This window comes from Halyomorpha halys, unplaced genomic scaffold (genome assembly GCF_000696795.3).
Source record: "Halyomorpha halys isolate HHAL.00 unplaced genomic scaffold, Hhal_1.1 Scaffold309.1, whole genome shotgun sequence".
Lineage (NCBI taxonomy): Eukaryota > Metazoa > Arthropoda > Insecta > Hemiptera > Pentatomidae > Halyomorpha > Halyomorpha halys.
The window spans coordinates 696,972-722,922 of NW_027115271.1; the positions used below are offsets into that span (position 1 = coordinate 696,972).

At 29.1% G+C, this 25,951-nt stretch overlaps 1 protein-coding gene across 5 annotated transcripts in view; it reads left to right on the top strand.

The window, feature by feature from the left end:
- LOC106681111 (pepsin-2B) overlaps nt 1–25,951 on the top strand; it is a 61,641-nt gene that overhangs the window by 12,490 nt on the left and 23,200 nt on the right. Inside the window, exon 1 of one of the 5 annotated variants that reach the window (XM_067052357.1) lies at nt 1,327–1,465. The exons of 2 other annotated variants lie outside the window; for them this stretch is intronic. Coding sequence is in view for 2 of the 3 variants with exons in the window: in XM_014421269.2 (XP_014276755.1) it covers nt 16,188–16,249 (62 nt within the window). In the remaining variant the exon portion in view is untranslated. Of the gene's footprint in view, nt 1–1,326; nt 1,466–8,134; nt 8,155–16,117; nt 16,250–25,951 lie in introns of those variants that run through there. 2 more of the 5 variants (XM_014421270.2, XM_014421269.2) reach the window with 2 other exon arrangements.

The window sequence follows — 25,951 nt, forward strand, 5'->3', positions numbered from 1 at the left end:
TTCAATCCTTACAATCCAAAATCCTTCGTAAAATCCTCAATGCTCCTTACTTTGTCACAAATAAAATCATACATAAAGACCTTAATGTTCCCTATGTACCCGATCTAGCCCGAACCAGTTATCACTCCTTCCATTATAAAATCCCTAACCACCCAAACCCCCTAGTTTCTGACCTTGCATCCTCTTCCATTCCTGACAATCCTCCGAGGCGTCTGAAAAGAAGATGGCCACGAGACCAGCTAATGTAAAATGTCATTAGAGTGCTACGAATGGGTAGTTTCTCTACACGCCTGTAACACTCCAATTTAACTTAGATCAGATTTACTAAATCTATTATAATATACAGTTGTAAATAGCAATAAATAAATATTTAAAAAAAAAATTATTAACCAGCGTTTCAGTGAGTAGCAGAACTTTATTCTTATCAGCCCTGACGAAGCCCTGCAAAGTGGGGCGAAACGTTGGTTAGCACTTAATAGTTTTCCCTAAAGCTCTAAAACTACCCGGACTATCTTCCTCCAATATCTTTAATTTGAGTGCTGGCAGACATCTCTACGTCTCACAGTTTCTGAGATATATTTTTTCATAAATCAAAACTTTTATTCGAACAACTAGAAGTTAACATTTTGTGAATTTGTGAATTTATTTTGTCAAATGTGATAAAAACTACTACCCTTACGAAGATGAGTTTTATAAACTACTTTATAGTTCGTTAAACTAGTTTTATTTGCTAATAGACATCTCTGTTGTATGGTTTTTGAGATATAGTTTTTCCAAAATTAATTTAAAAATCTACTGATTTTTCGTTACGAAAAAATGGGTTTTGGTTAACTATTATATAGCTATGTTAGGGCTCATATTTTAGTAAAGGTACTCTTTTTTAAATGATTTTCTATTAGGTTTTTTTAGTATTGTTGATAATTTTAAAGATATGGAGCTCATATTGAAAAATTAATTTTTTTTTTTTTAAACAACTGCTAATATTTTTTATTCCGCTTAGCTATACTTGGCAGACTCATCAATTTTGACTAGTAATTATACATTTTTTTCTTTACATAAATTAGGGTGATAAGTGATAGTTAAGAAGTATCGTATAAATCAATGCACGATTTAATACGAAAATAATTCATAGCTAATGCTCAGTCGACCTGTTACTCATTTGGAAATGTAGGGCAATAAGGGATCCTTCGTTGTTCGTTAACTATTTACACAACCTGCCATTAAATCCTTTATCGTCCATATTGGATAAGGTCACCGGTGGTAGAGATTATTAGTAATTTACGTGGAGGCTCCAGGTTCTCCAGTATATAATCGATACGGAAGCATCAACGCCACCTACAGTCGCTTCTGGTCTTCAGTAGTAATCTTGCGGCCTTGGTCTACCTGTTCCCTGTGGCAGTGATAGTGGTAGCAGAGCTACGGTACAGTCCTTTCGGCAGGATCAGGCGTTCACCAGGACTAAGAGGTATGTCCTTTTTTTTTTTCGTTATAGGATCATTAGTTTCCAGTTCCGCATTAGTGTCGAAAGCGGAAAAATGATTTTTGACCTTGCAAGCCGATATGGGTCAACGTCATGACTGCAATCACCGACGATACAAAATTGAATTATATATGCTATAAAAGCAAGGACTTTGTATATAAATTTTAAATAAACAATAATATTGTTGACGGTGGTATTGCCGTTATAATTCTCATTATGCAACACTATATTACGGAGCTAGGAAACGTAATTTAAGCAACTATACAGACATGAGCTTTATCAACCACTTAAAAACTTATTAAAAATTATGACTTATTTTTTTCTTCAAAAGTTGTCTGATAAGATTGTTGCGAGTTTTTTAGTTATGCGTTGAAAAAATAAATAGATTCTAACATAACTTGTTGTTTATTATCAATTATCAATAAAAAAAAACTAATGAAAAACTTAGAACTGAATTAAGTCCCCAATTTTTAATGTAAAATAATAAATTAATAACAAACTCTTATCACAGTTATATTCTATATTCATATACAATGTAATCTCGGTAATTCGGAACTTATTATTGTTGAAAACCTCCCTGTGGTAGGATTACTGTAAAGTTCGAATTACAGAAAATATTAGGAAAAGTAGTGTAAAAAAATTCAACTGTATGAATGTACATAACTATTTTTATTTATTTATTTTTTAAACATATTTTATTGGGAATTTGACAGTTTAAAGTATTTAAAAAGTTTTAAAAAAAATTGTTTAAATAAATAACATTTTATCCATTTTAGTCTCAAAACATTTTTATTCCAATTATAAGTCCAACGTTTCGGCCAATTCGACCATCCTCAAGGACAATGTTAATACAATTTTAGAAAATAGTTACAAACATTGTTGTGATAAATAATTTTAATTTTTAATTTAATGTGAAAAATTGACTAATTAGAGTAATTTGAGGACTGATTGACTTGAGTCTTGAGGAGACTTTGAGTAAGATGAGGACAAAACTGATTGAAATAACCATGGCAGGATAGCCTGCATAAAGTAATTTTTTAAAAATGTTTTGGTTCTAAAATTGTCCTTGAGGATGGCTGCATTGGCTGAAACGTTGGACATATAAATGGATTAAGAATGTTCTGATATAATGGATAACATTTTATTTATTTAAACAATATTAACCGATTTCAAGAAAGTGTTAAGACTAAAAAAAATGTTTCTTTTTAAATCCTCAGTAATTAAATTAGCAAAATTAAAAAATTAAAATTAGGAGGAAATTAGGCAAATTAAATTAATTAATTAATGCAGCAAAATTAGGATTTAATTTGTTAAAACTACAAGATTTTTCATTTATAAGTGAAAACAGTTTAAATAAAAAAAATATACTTTATATAGATTTATTTAAAACGTAATAAATAAAAAATTAGTTCACTACAAAAAAATTGTATTATACATATTTTTACTATTAATTAAATTAGTTTTACAGAATCAAATGATTTATATAATACATACTATATATAATAGATAGTATTTCTAATACCAATAAAATATATTTTGAAAACTTTCATAGGAATTAGATTACCCAATATCAAAACTAAAAATTATTAAAAATCGGTAAAAAATAAAATAACTTTTTTTAGTACCGACGTTCGGATTAGCGATTACATTGTATATATTTCACATATTTTTTTTTAATTTTTGGCCTACTCTCTTGGCCACTTTCAGACATTTTCATCTTCACAAAAAGGATTGTCTTTTTCTTTGTGTTATGATTCCTCTTGTGAGATTGTGACATGTCGTACATCGACCTACCTACTCGCTATAATCCTTTCTCCGTTTCAGCCAATCCTACCATCCTCAGGGAGAATCTACTTAATACAATTTTGGAACTAAATGATTTAAAAACTCAACTCCATGTAGGTGATTCTGCCCAGGTCAAAACGACAATTTATAATTAGTCAATATTCATATTACAACCAAAATTAAAATTCACTTATCACAGTCATTATTTGTTAAAACTTCATCACAACACAATGCTTGTTCAAGTTTTTAACTTAACTTAAAATCTATAATTTTAGATGGAATCTAAAATGGATAGAAATTAAATTATTTGTTTTAACAAAAAAATTAATAATAATTAATAAATAAAATGAGTAATAATAAAAAGAAAAATAGAGGTGTGTGACTATGAATTAATTTTATATTTATTAAAATTTTTAACAGAATGTCCTGCACAGTCTGGGCTTCAGTCTTCGGGTTGAGGTTGGGATTCCCAGGTTATAAGTCACTGCTCCTTTAACTGTCAACAACTGGAAGTGGAACTTTATGAACCGTTTTTTGATGTAATCCTCTATTGACTCCATATGTAATTCGCGATATATTATATATAATTTTAGAAACATTGGCATTATGTTGTGGTAACATTAAACGGAAAAAAATAACAGTAAAATACATCCATAGATATTCAACTGATAAAGCACGACTCTTCGTAAAAACAAAGTTAAATTGTGATGACAATTTATTTAACATTACACCAGCTGTGGTCAACAGAAATGATATTACGGGGCACTTTGGAAATCCATCTTAACTCCGCGGGCTGTATATGAAATTATATCTCTAATTAGAATGATTTGGACCCACTATAGACATTTTTATGGAGTGAAAAATTAATTTATAATGAGTTATTATAATTTAAATAATGAACGACTGACATGGAATCCTCATACAAGACTGAAAAGACAGGAAACTGCTCGTCGATCCCGACTATTACAACATTTACTAGACAAACTTCCAATCCATTACAAAAGACTGATCTACATGACTGTTATAAGGCCTATCTGGACATACGGAGTTGAGCTATGGGGCTCCACTAAACCATCTAATTCCTCTCGAATCCAATTCTTTCGGTCCAAAATCCTTCGTAAAATCCTTAATGCTCCTTACTTTGTCACAAATCAAACCATCCACCAGGACCTCAATGTCCCCTATGTTGCCGATTTGGCCCGAACCAGATACCAATCCTTCCATAATAAATTTCCCAACCACCCAAACCAACTCGTTTCTAACCTGGCTTCTCCTTCACTACCTAATAATCCTCCTAGGCGTCTGAAAAGAAGATGGTCTCGAGATCTTCTCCTTTATAAATGTTTTTGGAGTTCTATCAATGGGTAGATTCTCCAGATGTTTGTATCATGTCATAATATCACTTACAGCAAATTTACATGATGTGTATATATGTATAAAGTTGTAAATAACAATAAATAAATTATTTAAAAAAAAGATTTAAATAACTTATTAAGTTTTAATAATTAAATAGGGCTCCACCTATAGCTCAACTCCGTATGTCCAGATTGGCCTTATTATAGTCATGTAGATCAGTCTTTTGTAATGAATTGGAGGTTTAGACCGTTTGTCTAGTAAGTGGCGTAATAGTCGGAATCGACGAGCAGTTTCCTGTCTTTTCAGTCCTGTATGAGGATTCCATAGCAGTCGTTTGTCCAAATGTAGTCCTAAGTAACGGGTCTGTTCAACAGGAATAAGTGGGGTTTTATTAAAAGATACTGTGTGGCAAGACGAAGGGTAAATGTGATTTGTTGGGATTTATTGGAATTTATTTTAATCCTCAAGTTTTGGCACCATTCTTCAATGGTGGTGATTGGAGGGTTTGGGCTGTAATGGAAGTATCATTATTCACTGACAATAGACTTGTGTCATCGGCATACACAGAGAATAGTGTTAGTATGGGTTGGGATTTTTTTTTTGGGATGTCAGCTGTAAAAGCTGTATAAAGGATAGGGCCAAGGATACTACCCTGAGGTACACCAGCAGACTGTGGAAACAGGGATGAATAAGCGCTGTTGTGATTTACTTGAAATAACCTGTCTGAGCGATAAGAACGGATAATGAGATAATATGTAGGGGATAGGAATTTACGGATCTTGTATAGCAGTCCTGGGTGCCAGACTCGATCAAAAGTCTGTTCTACATCAAGAAAGCCTCCCGAGGAGTACATTCTGCGCTCCATTTAAAAAATTAAAAAATTGTTTTGAACATATATATTACGTATCTACCAATGGCTCACTGGAATGGAACTGATACTGAAACACGGTACATAAACATAGTATGCATTTCACACCCGTTCATCCCCCTTAGTCTAGGCCTATGACAAGTCCGTCGCGACACACTTATAAAATAAAACGTTGACTACCCCTAATGTAGACGGACAAATAATGTATATTTTTTAATACATTGATTTACACTTACTTTGACAATTATAAAATAAATATATATTACAATTATAAATAAATATGTTTTGTTGATGCACCTCGCGAGGCCTAATCATGTGCAACCTTGTATAACTATCTAAAGACTTTGAAGAAAAGGCCGTTATTTATATTACAGTGATAATGTTTTATGCTCATTTTAATTGCATAAATAAATCATTAAAAAAGTAATATTGCTTTTGCTTCCTCATCATTAGAGGTTTTTTTTAAATATTTTTTAATTTATTGATTTTTGCAAATGTATTAAAAAAAAAATATATATATAACAAATACATTTTATGTGAGTTATATTACAATGGAAATATTGAGGATAGCATTCCAATAACATTTCTAGAGTAGAAGATCTCGAGGCCATCTTTTTTTTAAAGATATTTTTAAAGCCATATACCGCACACTTAAAATTAATTAAATAAATATTTTGAAGTAGTACAAACTAAAGCCTGTTGAATATATTCGATACTTAGGACTCCATCTTGACAAGAGACTTACATGGAGTCCACATACAAGACTGAAACGACAAGAAACTGCTCGTAGATTTCGATTGCTACAACACCTACTTGACAAACGCTCTAAACTTCCCATTCACTACAAAAAATTAGTATACACTACGATAATCAGACTTATTTGGACTTATGGAATTGAGCTCTGGGGCTCCACCAAACCATCAAATTTCTCCCGCATCCAATCCTTACAATCCAAAATCCTTGATGCTCCTTATTACGTTACAAATAAACTCACCCACAAAGACCTTACATCCCATTCGTTGCAGATTTGGCCCAAAATAGATATGCGTCTTTTCATTCCAAACTGCTTAACCATCCTAACCCATTAATTCTTAATCTCTCCTCCTTAACAATCCCCGATAATCCTCCGAGGCGTCTGATTTAAATTACTGCTTGAAGTACCACCAACGTGTGGTTCCTCCCCACGATTTTCAAGTGTAAATGAAACACCCCATAGATTTACTTATTGTATTTATTATTTATACAGTTGTAAATTACATTGAATAAAGAAAAAAAAAAAAAGTAGTACAAATTTCCTGATATTTAAGTCTGCATCGAGATCTTGACGTTCAATACATCCGAAGATACAGTTTTTCGACCAACATTTTTTATTGGTAAATCATCAGTTTTTGGATTTAATTTTGGTAAATATCATGGAAACTGATACGCCCATAAAGCTAAGTAAAAGTATTCTATGGTATATTTACCTAACACATGCTTATAGGAGGGGAGCGGGATAGCTCAGTGAATAGGGTACCCCTAACTCCAAGGATCCGGGTTCCATTCCGGATGTGGCAGATAATTATTTATTCTGCTACTGTAGCCGTTAGTCAAACCTGTGGGTTCAGGAGCCCTCCTGGAGTCCAACCAGCCTCATAAATTGTGGAACTCTTAATTGGGGATATTCTGGCTGTCGAGCAAGATTCTGACTAAATCACCTTTTTGGACAGTATTGAACCCTATTTATTACAGTATTTTAATTTTATTTAATCAGTATATTGAATAGATCAATACCTAGAAAGTTTATTTTAGCTAATATCTCAGGAATGGTCATATGTACAGAGATTTACTAGCACTCAAATTGTACCTTTCGCCACGTAAATGTACCACAAAGCACTTTTATAATGTTTACATTATTAATATTACCTAATTAAAATTTTGCATTGTAGTCTACATACAATGCATAATTTTGATTTATAGTTGTAAAAAAAAAAGTTAGTTTTAATAAACTGTGTCTTGAGAAATATGGAATGAAACGAACTCTATAAATAAATCTGTACCGCTACAACCCATCAAGGGCTCAGTACTTTGTAAGGAAGTACTGTTACTAAACCAACGATTGTGCAAGGAGGTGATTTGGTCAGAATCACGCGCGACCACTGCTGGATTCGAACCCCGGTCCTTGGAGTTGGTTGCACAGTACCACGCCGCTCTTTAACGAGTTCTATTGGGAGTCAAATTTATACTTTATTTTTAAAAAAATATTAATTTTTATCTATAGCTTTGCAAATATTTTACCTAAGTGAAAAATTTAGGCTTTTCAGTTCTTCTGCAACTATTTTGCTATTTATTTTTAATTTTTTTATATTAATTCTAATAACATAATCTATTTAAGCTAGAGACGTTTCTGTCAATTTTAACAAATAATTCAATTTGGCTGCAAACACATGATTTATTCTTTTTTCTTTTTTTTTTTTTAAATATCTGAACAACGGATCGAGACAGCTATGTGATGTTGGTGGCAGTGATCTTAATTTTTAATTGTTGATATTTTCTCGTGAAACATACCGTTTGTATACAGTTTGTTAATATGTAGGATTTAATAAAAAAGTGTGAGAACCTACCTTCAACACATTTTCATCATGACTTCATCCCAACTCACCCATGGGGCTTAGAAGAAAATGAAGTGAGTGTAAAACGAATAATTTATCTGAAAAGTACTTAAATAATTAACTATTTTTTAATTAATTGACTTTTCCTTCTTACTCTATGTTAGAGACGATGTTGATGATGTCGGTAAAAAAATAAAACAGGTTTTCTCCTGCACCGTTTTTTTTTTCTCTTCCTTGAACTAGCTATCCATCATTTTTCAAGGTCAGGATTTCCGTAAATAAACAATGATTACATTCAAAATAAAATATGCCAACATTCATTTAAAATGGATTTTAAACGTAGACATGTTTATCTCTAATTTTTTTTTCAATTATCTCTCAACAACCTCTTTGTTTCATGAGCACAATGAATTGATGCTAGTCACAACTCAATATAATAACCAACCTATTATCAACCTTAGAATAATTTCATAATAATATTATAGATTAATGTTTTTCTGTTTATTAAAATGTTACACATATATTTTATTTACTTTCACTTTGTTATATACATATATATATATATATATATATATATATATATATATACAGACAGGCTGCGCAAATAGATCAAGCGTTTTATTTCACACTCCTATTTCCTTCTAATTTTAGTTTCACTCCAGTAAAAGATAACTTTATGTATATATAGTAATATTCCAAGAGCCTAAGAGGAGAAAAAAAGGCAGTTATTTCACACTAATTTTTTTTTAGTTTAGTGAAAACTATGTGTAATAGTCAAAATTGACGAGTCTTCCAAGTATAGATAGGGGGAATAAAAAATGGCAGCTATTTAAAAACGTTTAAAAAAAACATTGAGAGCTCTATATCATTAAAACTCATATTTACGTTCAACAGTTCCCGAGAGATAGCTTTTTAAAAAGCCACATTTCATAAAAAATATAATAAAATCTCAGAAGTTAGTGAATTTATTTCAAGAAATCTATATTTAAAAAACCGTTCGACTCACAGATGTCTATTGCACTCAAATTGAAGCTAGTTCAATGTACTATAAAGTAATTTATGACATTTATCTTCGTAAGAGTAGTAATTTTTATTATATTTTCAAAAAATCCATCTTTAAAGAATTGATAATAATTTTTTTTTTTTTTTATGATTTTCTGAAAAACGGATTTAATGATTTAGATTAAACTCTTTAAATCAATGTACAATTCAGCAGCCATTAATATTAAATTAATGTTATCCTCATTAATTGTTTAACAAGTTGTATATGGCAAATTAAAAAAAAAGTACCTTTAATTTTTTATAGTGAAAACAAATTAATAGTTATCATATTTTATTATAAATAAAAAATATTAGAGAATTTGATGTCAGTGACCTAAATAATGGGTTCGTACAGTACCGGAGGCAGTCAAAAAATTCGAGGTATATGAAATTTTTTGACAGCCTCCGGTACTGTACGAGCCCTATGTTTAGGGCACTGGCACCTACAGAACGGCCACAAAGGCCCATCATAGGATCAGACCCATATTCTTATTTTTATACGAATCCCTTTTCTCATTTCCCTCTTAAAATGCATTTGAAATGCAGTAAAAGATATATTTATAGTTACCAACCCACAGTGTATAGTACCTGAACTGAGAGCCTCAGTGAAAGACTTTCCTCTTGCCAGGTATAATATGCGCTGGGAAAATTATTTTTGGGTTGGAATCATTAAAGAAATATATTTGAAGTCTATATTTAACAAAGAAATTGCATGCATTAAACAGAACGAAAATATAATGAATATATACATACAAACAAAATGAAAAAATTATAAAACAAAGAAAAAAGGCAGTTATTTCACCCCAATTTTTGATTACTTTAATTAATGAAAACTAGGTATAATTATAATAGTCAAAATTGATGAGTCTGCCAAGTACAGGTAGGAAAAAATGGTGGCTATTTTAAAGTGATAAAAAAACTAATATTTCATTCGGAGCTCTATATGTTAAAAAGTAGGAACGACAGAAGAAAACCTAAGAGAACGTCATTTAAAGAAGAGTAAATTTTCTAAAATATGAGCCCTAATAGAGTTATTTAAGTTAAATAGTTTTCGGGATATAGCTTTTTAAAAAGCAACATTTCATAAAAATGTTGTATAGGACGTACTAAAAGATCAGTAGTTAGTGAATTTATTTTGAAAAATTTATATCTCAAAAACCATTTAACATACATATGTCTATTAGCACTCAAATTAAAGCTAGTTTAATGAGCTATAAAGTAGTTTATGATGTTTATCTTCGTAGGAGTAATAGTTTACATGAAATTTGCTAAAATAAATTGATTTATAATTCTTCGGACTAATTTTCATTTGCCAAATTTATATTCATATGTAAATATCATAAAAACTACTACCCCTACGAAGATAAGTGTCATAAACTACTTTATAGTAAGTTAAATTTCCTTTATTTTGAGTGTTAGCAGACATATGTGCGTCTTATGGATCAATAGATATATTTTTTCAAAAATCAAACTTTTTATACGAACAACAAGAAATTAACATTTTGTGAGTTTATTTTATCAAATATCATAAAAATACTACTCCTACAAAGATAAATATAATTAACTATTTTGTAGTAAATTTAACTAGCTTTTTTCATAAATCAAACTTATTGTCCGAACAACTATAAATCAATTTATTTTAGAAACTATCATGAAAACTACTACTCCTACAAAGGTAAAGGTCATAAACCACTTTATAGTACGTTAAACTAGCTTTAATTTGAGTGCTAATGGACATCTGTACGTCACATAGTTCCTGAGATATAGATTTCTCAAAATAAATTAACTAACTAGTAATCTTTCAGTAGATTTTTAAGAAATTTTGCTTTTTAAAAAGCTATATCTCGAGAACTATTGGATCTAAATAGCTCTTTTATGGCTAATATTCCAGCAAATTTACTCTTCTTTGAATAATGTTCTCTTAGATTTTCTAGTGTTGTTGGTAGTTTTTAAGATATAGAGCTCCGAATGAAAAAACAATGTTTTTTTAAGGTTTTGAAACAGCCGCAATTTTTTAATCCCCCTATCTATACTTGGCAGACTCGTCAATTTTGACTAGTAATTATACATAGTTTTTGTTGAAGTAATCAACAATTGGGATGAGATAACTGCCTTTTTTTCTTCTCGGATCTTGTACTACACGGTCTTACCATGGAGCTTGCGAAGCTGCGGGGAAAACTAAAACAATGCCGTCATAGCTAACAATCGTAGACTGCCTCTTCTTGCCCGTCAATAGATCGCGCCGCTTTTGTTTACAATTATAATCTGCCATAACTTTTTGATACTTGTTGATAGTAATAGTGATAATAAATAAACGATCACATTCATACTAAAATTAAAATAAATGAATAAAAAATTACATAAGAATATATAAAATCTCTACATGTATATAATGAAATGATATGAAATAGAGCCTTTTATTTATGTAATAAATTAAAATCAACACAAAATACATTATAAACATTTTAAGAAGATTGAGAGAAAAAAAAAATTATATATATAATAGTTGACAAAACATTAACTTCTATCAATTTTCTGTATCGGGAGTAATAGTCAGCACTTCTCGGGGTGACCAGCCCTATTGGGAGGTGAGGTCATTCCATTTCTCCTTCCAGACATCCATGTCCTGAGTAGCATTCCACCAGAGGTGTCCTGCCATCCTCTTGAACATATCGCTCTATCTTTTCTTTTGACGTTCTATTCTTCTATGAAGGTCGTATGGAGTCCATTCTGTGACAATTTTTTACCATCTGTTATCATCGCATCAAAGGAGATGCCCTGCCCATTTCCTTTTGCTCAATCTTTTCATCTTCATTGTGTTAGTGAGTCCTGTTCTTTCTGTATCCAAGTATATTTTATTCGATCTCTTTTCCTCACATTCACAATGCTTCTTCCAATATTATTTTCCATTTATATAAACAGAAAGCTAAATAAAATTAACATAATACAACTCTGTACATGATAAAAAAAGAATAAAATAGAATAAGTAAAATTTTGAACTAATATAACAATAAAAAATATATATATAATTATTACTAGTCACATTTACATTATTATATACAATATTTACACTCTCGACTTGAGAGATCCCAAGCCCACATTTCATTTATATACATACCTATGGTTTTTTGCAAAACAGAGTTTTTACTCTTATATATTTCATATCTCGAAATGTTAAAATGGAAAGTTAAAAAAAATAAATGAATCACTAACGACAGCGATTTGCCAAGTTGACTTGTACTCGTAAAATCGCATTACGATTCACAACACGTAAACAAAAAAATATTAGCTATTTTGTTTTTATGCAAACATTAGGTGAAGGCGACAGAGCGTGGAAATCCCAATGTTGATTCATATTTTTGTGCCAAGAGATAAGGTTCTACACGCCTTGGGATCGATTTTCCATTTCATTTCGCTTCTTAAATGTGTAGCTTATATATATTTTTAAAATATTTATTTATTGCTATTTACACCTGTACATTATAATACATTTAGTAAATCGGATCTAAGTTAAATTGGAGTGTTACAGGCGTGTAGAGAAACTAACCATTGGTAGTACTCTAATGACATTTTACATTAGCTGGTCTCGTGGCCATTTTCTTATCAGGTGCCTCGGAGGATTGTCAGAAATGGAAGAGGATGGAAGATTAGAAACTAGGGGGTTTGAGTGGTTAGGGAGTTTATAATGGAAGGAGTGATATCTGGTTTGGGCTAGATCGGTTACATAGGGAACATTAAGGTCTTTTTATAGCTTACATTTAACTTTATTTTCTATATATATATATTTTTATTATTTTGTTCTAAAGAATTTAATTTGAAAATAAATTTTAAGATTGTGACTTAGGTGGATATGTCCAATAAAAAAGGCCGAAACGTTACAAAAATATGGAGTGTATAAACGTATATAGAATAAATTTTTACTGAGTTTTTATTAGTATAGTTTTATATTAAAGAATGTGGTCATAATGGTGTTCCGAATTGTTTTATTTCTTAATATTAAATTTTAACTCTTTTAAAATTTAAGTTAAACACTCAAGTAAGGTGCTTAGCAAGTATTTTCATTACATAGAATATTAGTTTATAATAACAAAAAATATACAGATAGTCTCAACTTTCTATATCAAAAAATATTACTTGTCATACGTTTTGTCCGATTCGATAATCATCAAGGACAATCTAATTAAATAACACCTTTAATTATAATTTATTAAAAAAAATTATTAATTATAATATACATAAATTATTTTTAGGATCACAGTCTCAGATTGATTTATAAAACTTTGCAGATTATTATACCAATTTAACACAGTCAAAATGAACCTATAAAACACAATAAATAAGGGAAAACATATTTCTTTTATTGCTAAATTTGTACCATTGTATATTTTAATTTACTTGTATTTGTCACTATAATATTTAATATTTTTATTTATTTATTTATATTTACAACTGTATTTACATAAAAATAAATTTAGTAATTTTGATGTTAGATCATAATGGTTTGATAAAGGCATTTGGAGAAACTGGAATGGTCAGGAATGGAAGAGGAAGCAAGACTTGAAACTAGTGGGTTTGGGTGGTCAACATTTCATGATAAATTCTAATCTTCACAATTTTTGTATTTTAATTTTTTTAACTTCTCACAACTCTATCATATTTTATTATTATTATATTTTATATTTATTTATTTATTTTATTATTATTATTATTTTTTTTTACTTTTATCATCCCATAGGCGTTGATGACCAGAGGGTTTTACGCCTTTAAGCAAAAATCAACAACAACAACTCTATCATATAACCTAACTGAATAACAAGGTATATTATTATTTTATTTCACTCCATTTTTTTGTTTATTTCGTTATTAAAAATCCTACTAAATTTATTTAAAAATAATTATCTAAAATTCATTTATATTCACTATAAATTTATTTTACATAAGATCTCTCCATAATGTTGGTTTAAATTTCTCTTGCCTGACAAAATTAATTGTATAATTAACGTTTTCTGATATATAAATGGCTTCAGATATTTTTCTTTTAATGTAAATAATAAATTTAGTGTGAAATAAAATTATAATAAACTTAACTATAAAAAAAATTATTCAATGTTATAGTAACAAATACAGATAGATTAAAACATAGAATGGTACACATTTATCAGTAAGAAAATGTGTTTTCCCTTATTGTTTGTGTTTTATAGGTTCATTTGGACTGTGTTAAATTGACTTGGGTATAATAGTCTGCAAAGTATTATAAATCAATGTCAGACTGTGATACTAAAATTAAGGCATGGAAATTATAATTAATGATGTTTTTAAACTGTTAATAATAAGTTATAATTAAAATTGTTATTCAATTATATTGCCCTTGATGATGGTCGGATCGGCCGAAACGTCAGGGATATAATATGTTTTGATAAAGAAGGTTCACACTATTTGGATAATTTTTATTATTATTGATCAATATTTTATGGAAGGAAAACACTTGGAAAGCACCGTACTTTGGTATTTTACCTAAATTATAAAAGAGTAAAATTTAATATCAATTTTTTTTTATAATTTTTTTCTTGTTATTTACAACTGTATACATATATACACATCAAGTCAATTTACTGTAAGTGGTATTATGACATGATACAAATATGTGGATAATTTACCCATTTATAGAACTCCAAAAACACTTCTAAAGGAGAAGATCTCGAGGCCATCTTCTTTTCAGGTGTCTAGGAGGATTATTAGGTAGTGAAGGAGAAGCCAGGTTAGAAACGAGTTGGTTTGGGTGGTTGGGAATTTTATCATGGAAGGATTGGAATCTGGTTCTGGCCAAATCGGCAACATAGGGGACATTAAGGTCCTTATGGATGATTTGATTTGTGACAAAGTAAGGAGCATTAAGGATTTTACGAAGGATTTTGGACTGTAAGGATTGGATTCGAGAGGAATTAGATGGTTTAGTGGAGCCCCATAGCTCAATTCCGTATGTCGATATAGGCCTTATAATAGTTATGTAGATCAGTCTTTTGTAATGGATTGGAAGTTTGGACCGTTTGTCTAGTAAATGTTGTAATAGTCGGAATCGACGAGCAGTTTCCTACCTTTTCAGTCTTGTATGAGGATTCCATGTCAGTCGTTTGTTCAGATTTAGTCCTAAGTAACGGATCTGCTCAACAGGAATAAGTGGGGTATTATTAAAAGATACTGTGGGGCAAGACGAAGGTTTACGACGAAGGGTAAATGTGATTTGGTGGGATTTATTGGAATTTATTTTAATCCTCCAGTTTTGGCTCATCAAATCATTCTTACATTAATAATAATCATTCTTCAAGGGTGGTGATGTGGAGTTGGAGGGTTTGGGATACAATGGAAGGATCATTTAATATCAATTTAAAATACTAACTAACAAAATATTATAAAACTATACTAATAAAAACTTATCACGATTTTATTCTATATACGTTTTACATTCCTTACTTCTATAACGTTTCTGTCTTTTCTATTGGCCATTTTCAAACATTCTCTTATTCTCCTTAGTCACAGTTTTAAAAATTATTTGTAATTACTTATTATAAATCATAAATATAAATTACTTGAGTGAAACTAATCCTAAATATAGTTTAAAAAACTGCATTAGAACGGTTTATAATTGTTTATTAAATTTAATTAAAACAATTACAATTAATTAATACTTAAGAATTTGTATTAAGTGTTAATTAAATTAAATCTTAATACATAATTAAATTAATACAGTTTATACAATGTTGTAGTATGGTGGAAAAGAGGATAATCCTGAATTTCAGAACCTTGATATACCGTATGAAAAAGTTAATATTTTTAGAAGAAAATTTTAATTAACTATAATGATAACTAAAAATTTAAATAATGCAATCAATTATAAAACAGACACAGGAAATTCCAATGTAACATATGTCAAACTCCTAAATAAATTGAACCAATAACAAGCTCTTCCTTCATTTTGTAAATAGAAATAGTTAAATAGAAAATCCTACAGAGAGCACTGAAAATCATCAGAAGTCTAGTTGTGAACTCAGTTGTTACAAGGTGAAACATGGTTGAAAACGGGAAAAGTGACAATTGCATTGTGTTATTATGGAGATTAATTATGAACAGGTAAATTAAAATTTGTTTTCAACTTTGTTAAAGAGGTAACGAGTTTTACCCAAATATGAGTGAAAAGCTTACTAATTTTTTCTATTTCTCGACTTTGAGAATCTACATACATATAGTACAAGAGCTCAACAGAAGAAAAAAAGGCAGTTATTTCACTCCAATTATTTATTGGTTTAATGTTAAATATGTATAATTACTAGTCAAAATTGATGAGTCTGCCAAGTATAGGTAGGGAGAATAAAAAATGGTGGCTGTTTCAAAACGATAAAAAAAATTCATTCGGAGCTCTATATCTATAACTACCAATAGCACTAGAAAACCAGAGAGGACATTATATAAAGTAGAGTAAATGTGCATAAATATGAGCTCTAAAAGAGCTATTTACGTTTAATAGTTCCGGAGATAAAGCTTTTTAAAAAGCAACATTTCATAAAAAATGTACTGGAAAATCAGAAGTTAGTCAATTTCTTTATATCTCAAAAATGTATGCGCAAAAGTTATATTCATAAGCAAATATCATAAAAATTACTACTCTTACTAAGATAAGTTAAAGGAACTACTTAATAGTAAGTTAAATCATCTCTATTTTGAGTGTTGAGAGATATATGTACGTCTCATAGTTCCTGAGATATATTCAGAAATCAAAAATTGAATCCGAATAACTAAAAATTAACATTTTATGAATTTATTTAGTTAAGTATCATAAAAAATACTAATATTACGAAGGAAAACGTTATAAACTACTTTATAGTAAATTTTACTAGCTTTGATTTGAGTGCTGGTAGACATCTGTACGTCTCATGGTTCCTGAGATGTATTTTTCAGAAATCAAAAATTGAATCCGAACAACTAAAAATTAACATTTTATTACAATTAATTAACATTAAATTAACATATTTACTCTACTTTAAATAATGTTCATTTTAGTTATCCAGTGTTGTATTTTTAAAAATATAGAGCTCCGAATGGAAAATTAATATTTTTTTAACGTTTTCAAACACTCACCATTTTTTATTCCCCCTTAGCTATACTTAACAGACCCATCAATTTTGACTAGTAATTATATTGGGCTCTTGTACTAATACTTCATCATGAAAATTAGTTCATCACCTTATTTTCATAGCATAACATGGTGATGAGCGTATCATTTTAAATATACTAATAGACTTGAACTAATTTTGTGATTTTAAATAAATATTTTTTTCTGTTGCTATTAAAACTCATATTTTAGAGTTTTTTAAGTTGAAACAAACAATATTAACTTTTTAGGCGTACATATATCTGCCAGCACTCAAAATAGCTATGATTTAACTTACTATAAAGTAGTTCCTTTAACGTATCTTAGTAAGAGTAGTAATTTTTATGATATTTACTTATGAATATAACTTTTGCGCTTACATTTTTGAGATATAAACAAATTGACTAACTTCTGATTTTCCAGTACATTTTTTTATGAAATGTTGTTTTTTAAAAAGCTATATCTCCGGAACAATTGAACGTAAATAACTCTATTAGGGCTCATATTTATGCACATTTACTTTAAATAATGTCCTCTCTGGCTTTCTAGTGCTATTGGTAGTTTGAAAGATATAGAGCTCTGAATGAAAAAGTTATTATTTTTTTAACATTTTGAAACACTCACCATTTTTTCATTCCCCCTAGCTATACTTGACAGACCCATCAATTTTGACTAGTAATTATATATAGTTTTCATTAAAGTAATTGAAAAAATTGGGATGAAATAACTACCTTTTTTCTCCAATTGGGCTCTTGTACTAATACTTCATCATCAAAATTAGTTCATCACCTTGATTTCAAAGCATAACATGGTGATGAGTGCATCATTTTAAATATACTAGTAGACTTGAACTAATTTTGTGATTTTATATAAATATTTTTTTCTGTTGCTATTAAAACTCATATTTTAGAGTTCTTTAAGTTGGAATAAACAATATTAACTTTTTAGGCGTGCATATATCTGCCAGAACTCAAAATAGCCATGATTTAACTTACTATAAAGTAGTTCCTTTAACGTATCTTAGTAAGAGTAGTAATTTTTATCATATTTGCTTAGGAATATAACTTTTGCGCATACATTTTTGAGATATAAAGAAATTGACTAACTTCTGATTTTCCAGTATATTTTTTTATGAAATGTTGCTTTTTAAAAAGCTTTATCTCCGGAACTATTGAACGTAAATAGGTCTATTAGGGCTCATATTTATGCACATTTACTCTACTTTAAATAATGTCCTCTCTGGTTTTGTAGTGCTATTGGTAGTTTTAAAGATATAGAGCTCCGAATGATTTTTTTTCTTTTATCGTTTTGAAACAGCTACCATTTTTTATTCCCATAGCTATACTTGACAGACCCATCAATTTTGATTAGTAATTATACATAGTTTTCATTAATTTAATCGAACAAAATTGGGGTGAAATAACTACCTTTTTTCTCCAATTGGGTTCTTGTACTAATACCGAATACTTCATCATCAAAATTAGTGCATCACCTTGATTTCAAAGCATGAGCGCACCATTTTAAATATACTAGTAGACTTGGACTATTTTTGTGATTTTATATAAATATTTTTGAATTTTTTTTCTGTTGCTATTAAAAATCATATTTTAGAGTTTTTTAAGTTGGATTAAACAATATTAACTTTTTACCTGCCAAAAATAACAAAACATATTGAAGCCGTACGCCTATGCATGCAATCGGGAAAGATCGGGTAGTCTCGTTTTTTCCCGATTAGAACCTGTCTCTATTTTCCTCTTTTAGTTAATCATAAAATCCTTTTAATATCTTGCATTTCATTACTTTAATGAAAACTATGTATAATTACTAGTCAAAATTGATGAGTCTGCCAAGTATAGGTAGGGGGAATACAAAATGGCGGATGTTTGAAAGCGAAAAAAAAATTTATTTTTTTATTCGGAGCTCTATATCTTAAAAAGTAGGAACAATACAAGAAAACCTAAGAGAACGTAATTTAAAGATGAGCAAATTTGCTAAAATATGAGCCCTAAAAGAGTTATTTACGTTAAATAGTTTTCCAGATATAGCTTTTTAAAAACAACATTTCATATAAATTTTGTATGGGACGTACTGATAAATCAGTAGTTTGAATTTGTTTTGAAAAACCTATATCTCAAAAACCGTTTGACATAAAAATGTCTATTAGCACTCAAATTAAAGCTAGTGTAATGAGCTATAAAGTAGTTTATGATGTTTATCTTCGTAGTAGTAATAGTTTTCATGAAATTTGGTAATATAAATTGATTTACAGTTGTTCGGACAAATTTTTATTTGCCAAATTTATATTCATTTGTGAATATCATAAAAACTACTACCCCTGATTAATTAAGACTATTTGATTATCTATCATATTGAAATATATGATAAACATAAAATATAAAAATATGATTTGTTATATATAATAACTAAAAAAGATTATACATTTAGCAAAAAGCTCCATTACAGTATGGCTGTCCATAAAGTACGAACAAATAATTATTCATTTTTATATATTAGATCATGTGTTTGTTTATTTTATTATGTTAGTTAATGTATTTTGTATTTATCTCTATTCTCGTTATTATTTTATTTAATTTCTTTGATCGCTTTATATTTTCTTATTTCTTTTTATTGTAGCCCTGAAGAAGGCCTAGGTCAAAACGTCGGCCAAAAATAGATAACTAGTTTTTATTCCTTCTTCAACGAAGCCACAATTAAGGTTTTTCAGAAAAAAAAGATATTAATAAATTAAGCACTATTGTGTTTTAATTATTGGCCTCAAGTCAGGATAAGAGAATTAAAAAAATAGTGAAGGACAGATTGTAAAAAGAATTAATTACATGGAATTTGTGGAGGAATAATGAAGTGATGCAATAACCTTAATGAGGAGTATATTGTGAAGGAGAACTGTGTCATCATTAACAGTTGTTAATGATATTCAATATTTTGTGTGGCTAAGGCTGAATCATCACCAATCACTACTATTCATAGAAGTAGTTCTATAGACACTTTCTAATTCCAATGCATTACTATTATTCTGTCATTATTCATTTTTTTTAAGTGGACAATTAATAATTAATAGCTGATCAATAAATATCTCGAGGGCGATTCAAGAGTACCAGGATCAAATCTAGTAGTAGAAGTGCCCAAGAGGAGGAAAAGGCAGTTATTTCACCCCAATTTTTTATTACTTTAATAAAAACTATGTATAATTACTAGTCAAAATTGATGAGTCTGTCAAGTATAGGTAGGGGGAATAAAAAATGGCGGCTGTTTAAAAACATTAAAAATAATTAATGTTTTATTCGGAGCGCTATATCTTTAAAACTATCAACAACAATAGATAGCATTATTGTTGCTAGTCTAAGAGAGCATTATTTAAAGTAGAATACATTTGCTACAATATGAGCCCTAATAGAGCTATTTAAGTTCAATAGTTCTCGAGATATAGCTTTTTAAAAAGCAACATTTCATAAAAATAGGTATAATTATTAGTCAAAATTGATGAGCCTGCCAAGTATAGGGAGGGGGAATAAAAAATGGCGGCTGTTTCAAAACATTAAAAATAATTAATTTTTTATTCGGAGCGCTATATCTTTAAAACTATCAACAACAATAGAAAGTCTAAGAGAGCATTATTTAAAGTAGAATAAATTTGCTACAATATGAGCCCTAATAGAGCTATTTAAGTTCAATAGTTCTCGAGATATAGCTTTTTAAAAAGCAACATTTCATAAAAATAGGTATAATTATTAGTCAAAATTGATGAGCCTGCCAAGTATAGGGAGGGGGAATAAAAAATGGAGGCTGTTTCAAAACGTTAAAAATAATTATTTTTTTATTCGGAGCGTTATCTCTTTACAACTACCAACAATAGAAAATCTAAGAGAGCATCAATTAAAGTAGAGTAAATTTTCTAAAATTTAAGTTCTAATAGAGCTATTTACGTTCAATAGTTCTCGAGATATAGCTTTTAAAAAGCAACATTTCATAAAAATGTTCTGAAATATCAGTAGTTTGTGAATTTATTTTGAAAAATCTACATCTTAAAAAACATTTGACTATGTTACCCCTTTATTTATCTAAATACCTACATTTTATCCCCTTGATGTGTTATTTCACCATATTTAATTTTTCACTCTTCCTTTCTTTTGATTTTACCATTTTTGTTCCTTCTTTTATTAATTATTAGGTCAGTTTTAAACTTTCAACTGTACTTGCTATAAATTAAAAACTACTACTCATACGAAGATGTAAGTGGTAAATTTCATGCTAGCAGTGGGATATGTGTTTTGTATTTATAGATCTATTAAAATGGAGATTTAAGTTAGTTAAATCGAGCAATATTTGAAAACGGCGTGAAACCCTCCACTCGTTGCCTTACTTTTCTGATTTCTCAAACGGACATTTTTAACGAGTAGTATTGGTCGAAATACGACGTGTCACAATCTCTCTAGAGAAGATCGTAACTCACACCCACACAAAAAAACAACCACGTCATAAACTACTTTATAGTACATTAAATTAGCTTTAATTTGAGTGCTAATAGACATCTGTACATCGAATGGTTTTATAGCGGTATAGATTTCTCAATATAAATTCACTAACTAATGATTTTTCAGTATTTATTTTATGAAATGTTTTAAAACTTTTTAAAAAATTGTACCTCAAGAACTATTGAACGTAAATAGCTCTTTCGTGGCTCATATTTTAGAAAATTTACTCTTCTTTAAATGATATCCTATTAGGTTATCAGTTTTGTTGGTAATTTTAGAGATATGTAGCTCCGAATGAAAAATAATTTATTTTATTTTGTTTACGTTTTTCAACAGCTGGTTGTTCAACATTGTTATTCCTCCTGGCTATACTTGGACAATTCATCAATTTTCACTATTAATTATACATATTTTTCATAAATCAAAAATTGGGGTGAAATAACTTTTTTCTACCTATTAGTTCATATTGTACTATCAGTCTTAGCATAAATCTCTTTAAATTATTTTTTAACATATGACTAAGGAAGAAGGGGTATTGTCTCCTACAAAAGACACTCCTATCTATATACAACGTTATAGATAAAAAAAAAAAAAGATAAAATGAATAGATAACAATAATAATTCTCAGATAAAATTGAAGTTAATAACAAAAATAATTACATTTGTAGACCTAACAAAACAAACAATTACCCTCTAATGGAGTAAAAAAAAAGTTTATAAACTTTATTTTAAAAAAGTGATTATATACATTTCTTTCCAGTATTAGGTTTGTGTAAATGTTATTTAATACAAAATAAAATTATATTAAATTTTTACCAAAAAAAAATACCATAGTTTTTCGAAACCAATCTCTTTTTATAACAAACAATTTTTTAACTTTTATACAACAATATCTCGGCATACGATTATCTATATTTGACCCCGATATATCTAAAAACTATATGTTTCGAAAAAAAGTCATAAAACCGATTTTTTAGGAATTTAATATATATACTCTTTATTTTATTTATTCTTTTTTTTTTATAGAACTCATTTCACCAAAGCCAATAATTTTCGTCATATAAAGAAAAAACACACGTTTTTTGGCCCATTTATTTACTCTTTATCCCAAATCCGCGAAAATGTACTGGTGTTTTTTAAACTTAATGTAATAGTGGTTTATACCCTCCTTCCTACGTTCAAGTTTTCGTAAGACTAAACAGTAAAGTTGCCTTCTTTCCTTTTTTTATTAATTTGACTAAACTAACATGGTATAATAACGTTCCATTCTTCCCCTTTAAAAGAAAATCTTCTAGATATGAACAAAAGAACATTGAGAACAATCTAAGGAACCAATATCGCGGAACACGATACCGCTAAAATAGAATAAAGATATAACCGAGATAAGCTTCCAATTTCATCAATTCTCAAGGTTATGGACATGATTTCGTTATAATTAAAATTTATTCAATACTTCTGCTTTTTTATATTATGTTTAAATTTCTTATAGAAGGATAAAAAAGTATCTTGATAGTTTCTACTAAAAAAAAATTAAACTTTTAAAAATTAATTCATTTTTAATCTAGAGAGATAAATGCTTTATTCATTCATGCTGCCCAAATACATCAGGTTGCTACATTACACAGCATACTAATCAATACGTGATCGGACATACATAAATTACATATTTTTACATGATATAATAAAAAAGAAAGAAAGCATATTTTGTTTCCCACACAGTTTTCTTTTATAATTAATTCCAGTCTACACCCTATGTACAAATATTTCAATTTATTCCTTTTTTTCTTTCCCTTTCTTGTCCCTTCCATTTCATAATTTTTATTTCATTTGATCGACAAATTCTCTCTCCCGAATTCCCCCTCTCAGATCCTCTCCAGTGACCTGTTAAACAAATTCACTTTTAGATAGCAATCAGAGAAATAATAGTCACAGCAGTAGATCAGTTTACAGAAAAACATACAAATAAATACATTTTACCAAAACAATACTAATACATAGATTTAAAAGAAAATATAATAAAAAGTTGATTAAAACAACATGAATGGATAAATAAGTTTTAAAAAATTGAATAATAATAATAAAAAAAATGATGAATAAATAAGTTAAAACACACAAATCGACAGGTCCACATATTAAAATAAAAAATAAAACAATGAATAATATCCGAGCTAATTCCCAAGCAGGTGATGGTGTATGATCCCCAGGGAGTCCAAAATAATATTTTCCCCCAAGATCGCAATATCCCCGATGCTAACACCTAGGCCTTCTAAGAAGCTCCTTGTTCTATCTGGTATTGTTCCGTGATATCCAAACCAGAGGCCTTTCACGGTGGGTACATTTAAAAGAGAATGGTCGAATCTTAGTCCACAATAATCTTTTTGAATTATTGGACCTCAACTTAAAAAAAATTGAATTTACAAGGAAGTAATATGAGTTCAAATAAAGAAAAGATTTTCAACCTTTCTTTCTTGAGATACTAAGAACGAATGTCATCCCATAAATTGAATCAATATATGTTGCCTAATCATAATAATAAAGTATATGTATATGTTTTATTTAACTAAATGTAATAATTTATTAAACTATAAATAGCAATAGCGAAACATTGTCGGTTCAGCTAGTGCATTATAAAAATTAATATAAAATTTTCATTAATAAATTTTGTTAATCAAATATCAAAAAAAGTACCTGCTGTAAATGTTTTATTTTTCTTCTTAATATTTGTTACTTTTTAAGTATTAAATATATTGATATGAAAAAAGAAGATTAATCAAAATAAATTCCGATTTTTCAGTGCACTTTTTAATCAATTTCATCAAAAAACAGGTACAAGTTTTATCGTTTTCATCAGAAACTTTTTAATTTAGTTATCTAGACATATAATGTCTTAAAATACATATTTGCACTATGTAAAGTAAAAAATAAATTGCTAAAGTTAATTATAAAGATTTGAAACAATGTATTTAAACCGAATTGATACAATTTTAAAATATACAAGTTTAAACAAGAGTTAATTACTGAATCCAAATGCTGGGAAACTTCTTTAATTACTTAAACACAGAGAGAAAAAATCAGTTAATTGTCAATTCTAAGACAATGAAAACAGAAAACAAACGAGTGGATGCAGCGCAAGCGTCTTTTGTGCCTAAAAACCGGCCGCAAATTCAGGCCAACTCGTACCAGCCAATCCAAATAACCCATCTACACGCTTGATCATGTGGGGATTTGCCATTGTTCGGCAAACGTGTAGAAGCACATTTAGATCTGCTTACAAACAAATATTTGAGCTCTCCGTGTATCATTTATTTAATGAATTTCCCCAACATTCGATATTTTTAATAAACTTTAATTTAAGGTTGTATAGTTTAATATTTATCTACTTAGTGTAAATATGTAGCCCAAAAACTGAAACTGGACGATTCGGCCACAAACTCAGGCCAACTTGTACCAGCCAATGCAAATAATCCACACACACACACACACTTTGCGCATGGTTGAATTTGCCAAAATTTAGTAGTACAAGAGCCCAAGAGGAGAAAAAAGGCAGTTATTTCACCCCAATTTTTGATTACTTTAATGAAAACTATGTATAACTAGTCCAAACTGACAAGTCTGCCAAGTATAGGTTGGGGGAATGCAAAATGGCAGCTGTTCAAAGTTATAAAAAACATTAATTATTTCATTCGGAGCTTCATATCTTTGAAACTGCCAACAACAACTAGATAACCTAATGGAAAGTCACTTAAAGAAGAGTAAATTTGCTAAAATATGAGCGCTAATAGAGCTATTTACGTTCAATAGTTCACGAGATATAGCTTTTTAAAAAGCAACATTTCATAAAAATGTTGTATCGAATCTACTGAAAGATCAGTAGTTAGTCAATTTACTTTTAGGAATCTATATCTCAGAAACTATGTGACGTATAGATGTTTATTAGCACTCAAATTAATGCTAGTTTATGAAGTTTATCTTCGAAGGAGAAGTAGTTTTCATGATATTTACTTAAATAAATTGATTTATAGTTGTTTGGACAAAATTTCATGTCCAAAATTTATATTCATTTGCGAATATCATAAAAACTACTACTCCTACGAAGATATGTGTCATAAACTGCTTTATATTAAGTTGAATTTCCTTTATTAGTACCTTATTAGTACTGACAGATATTTATATATTTTATTGTTTACTAGA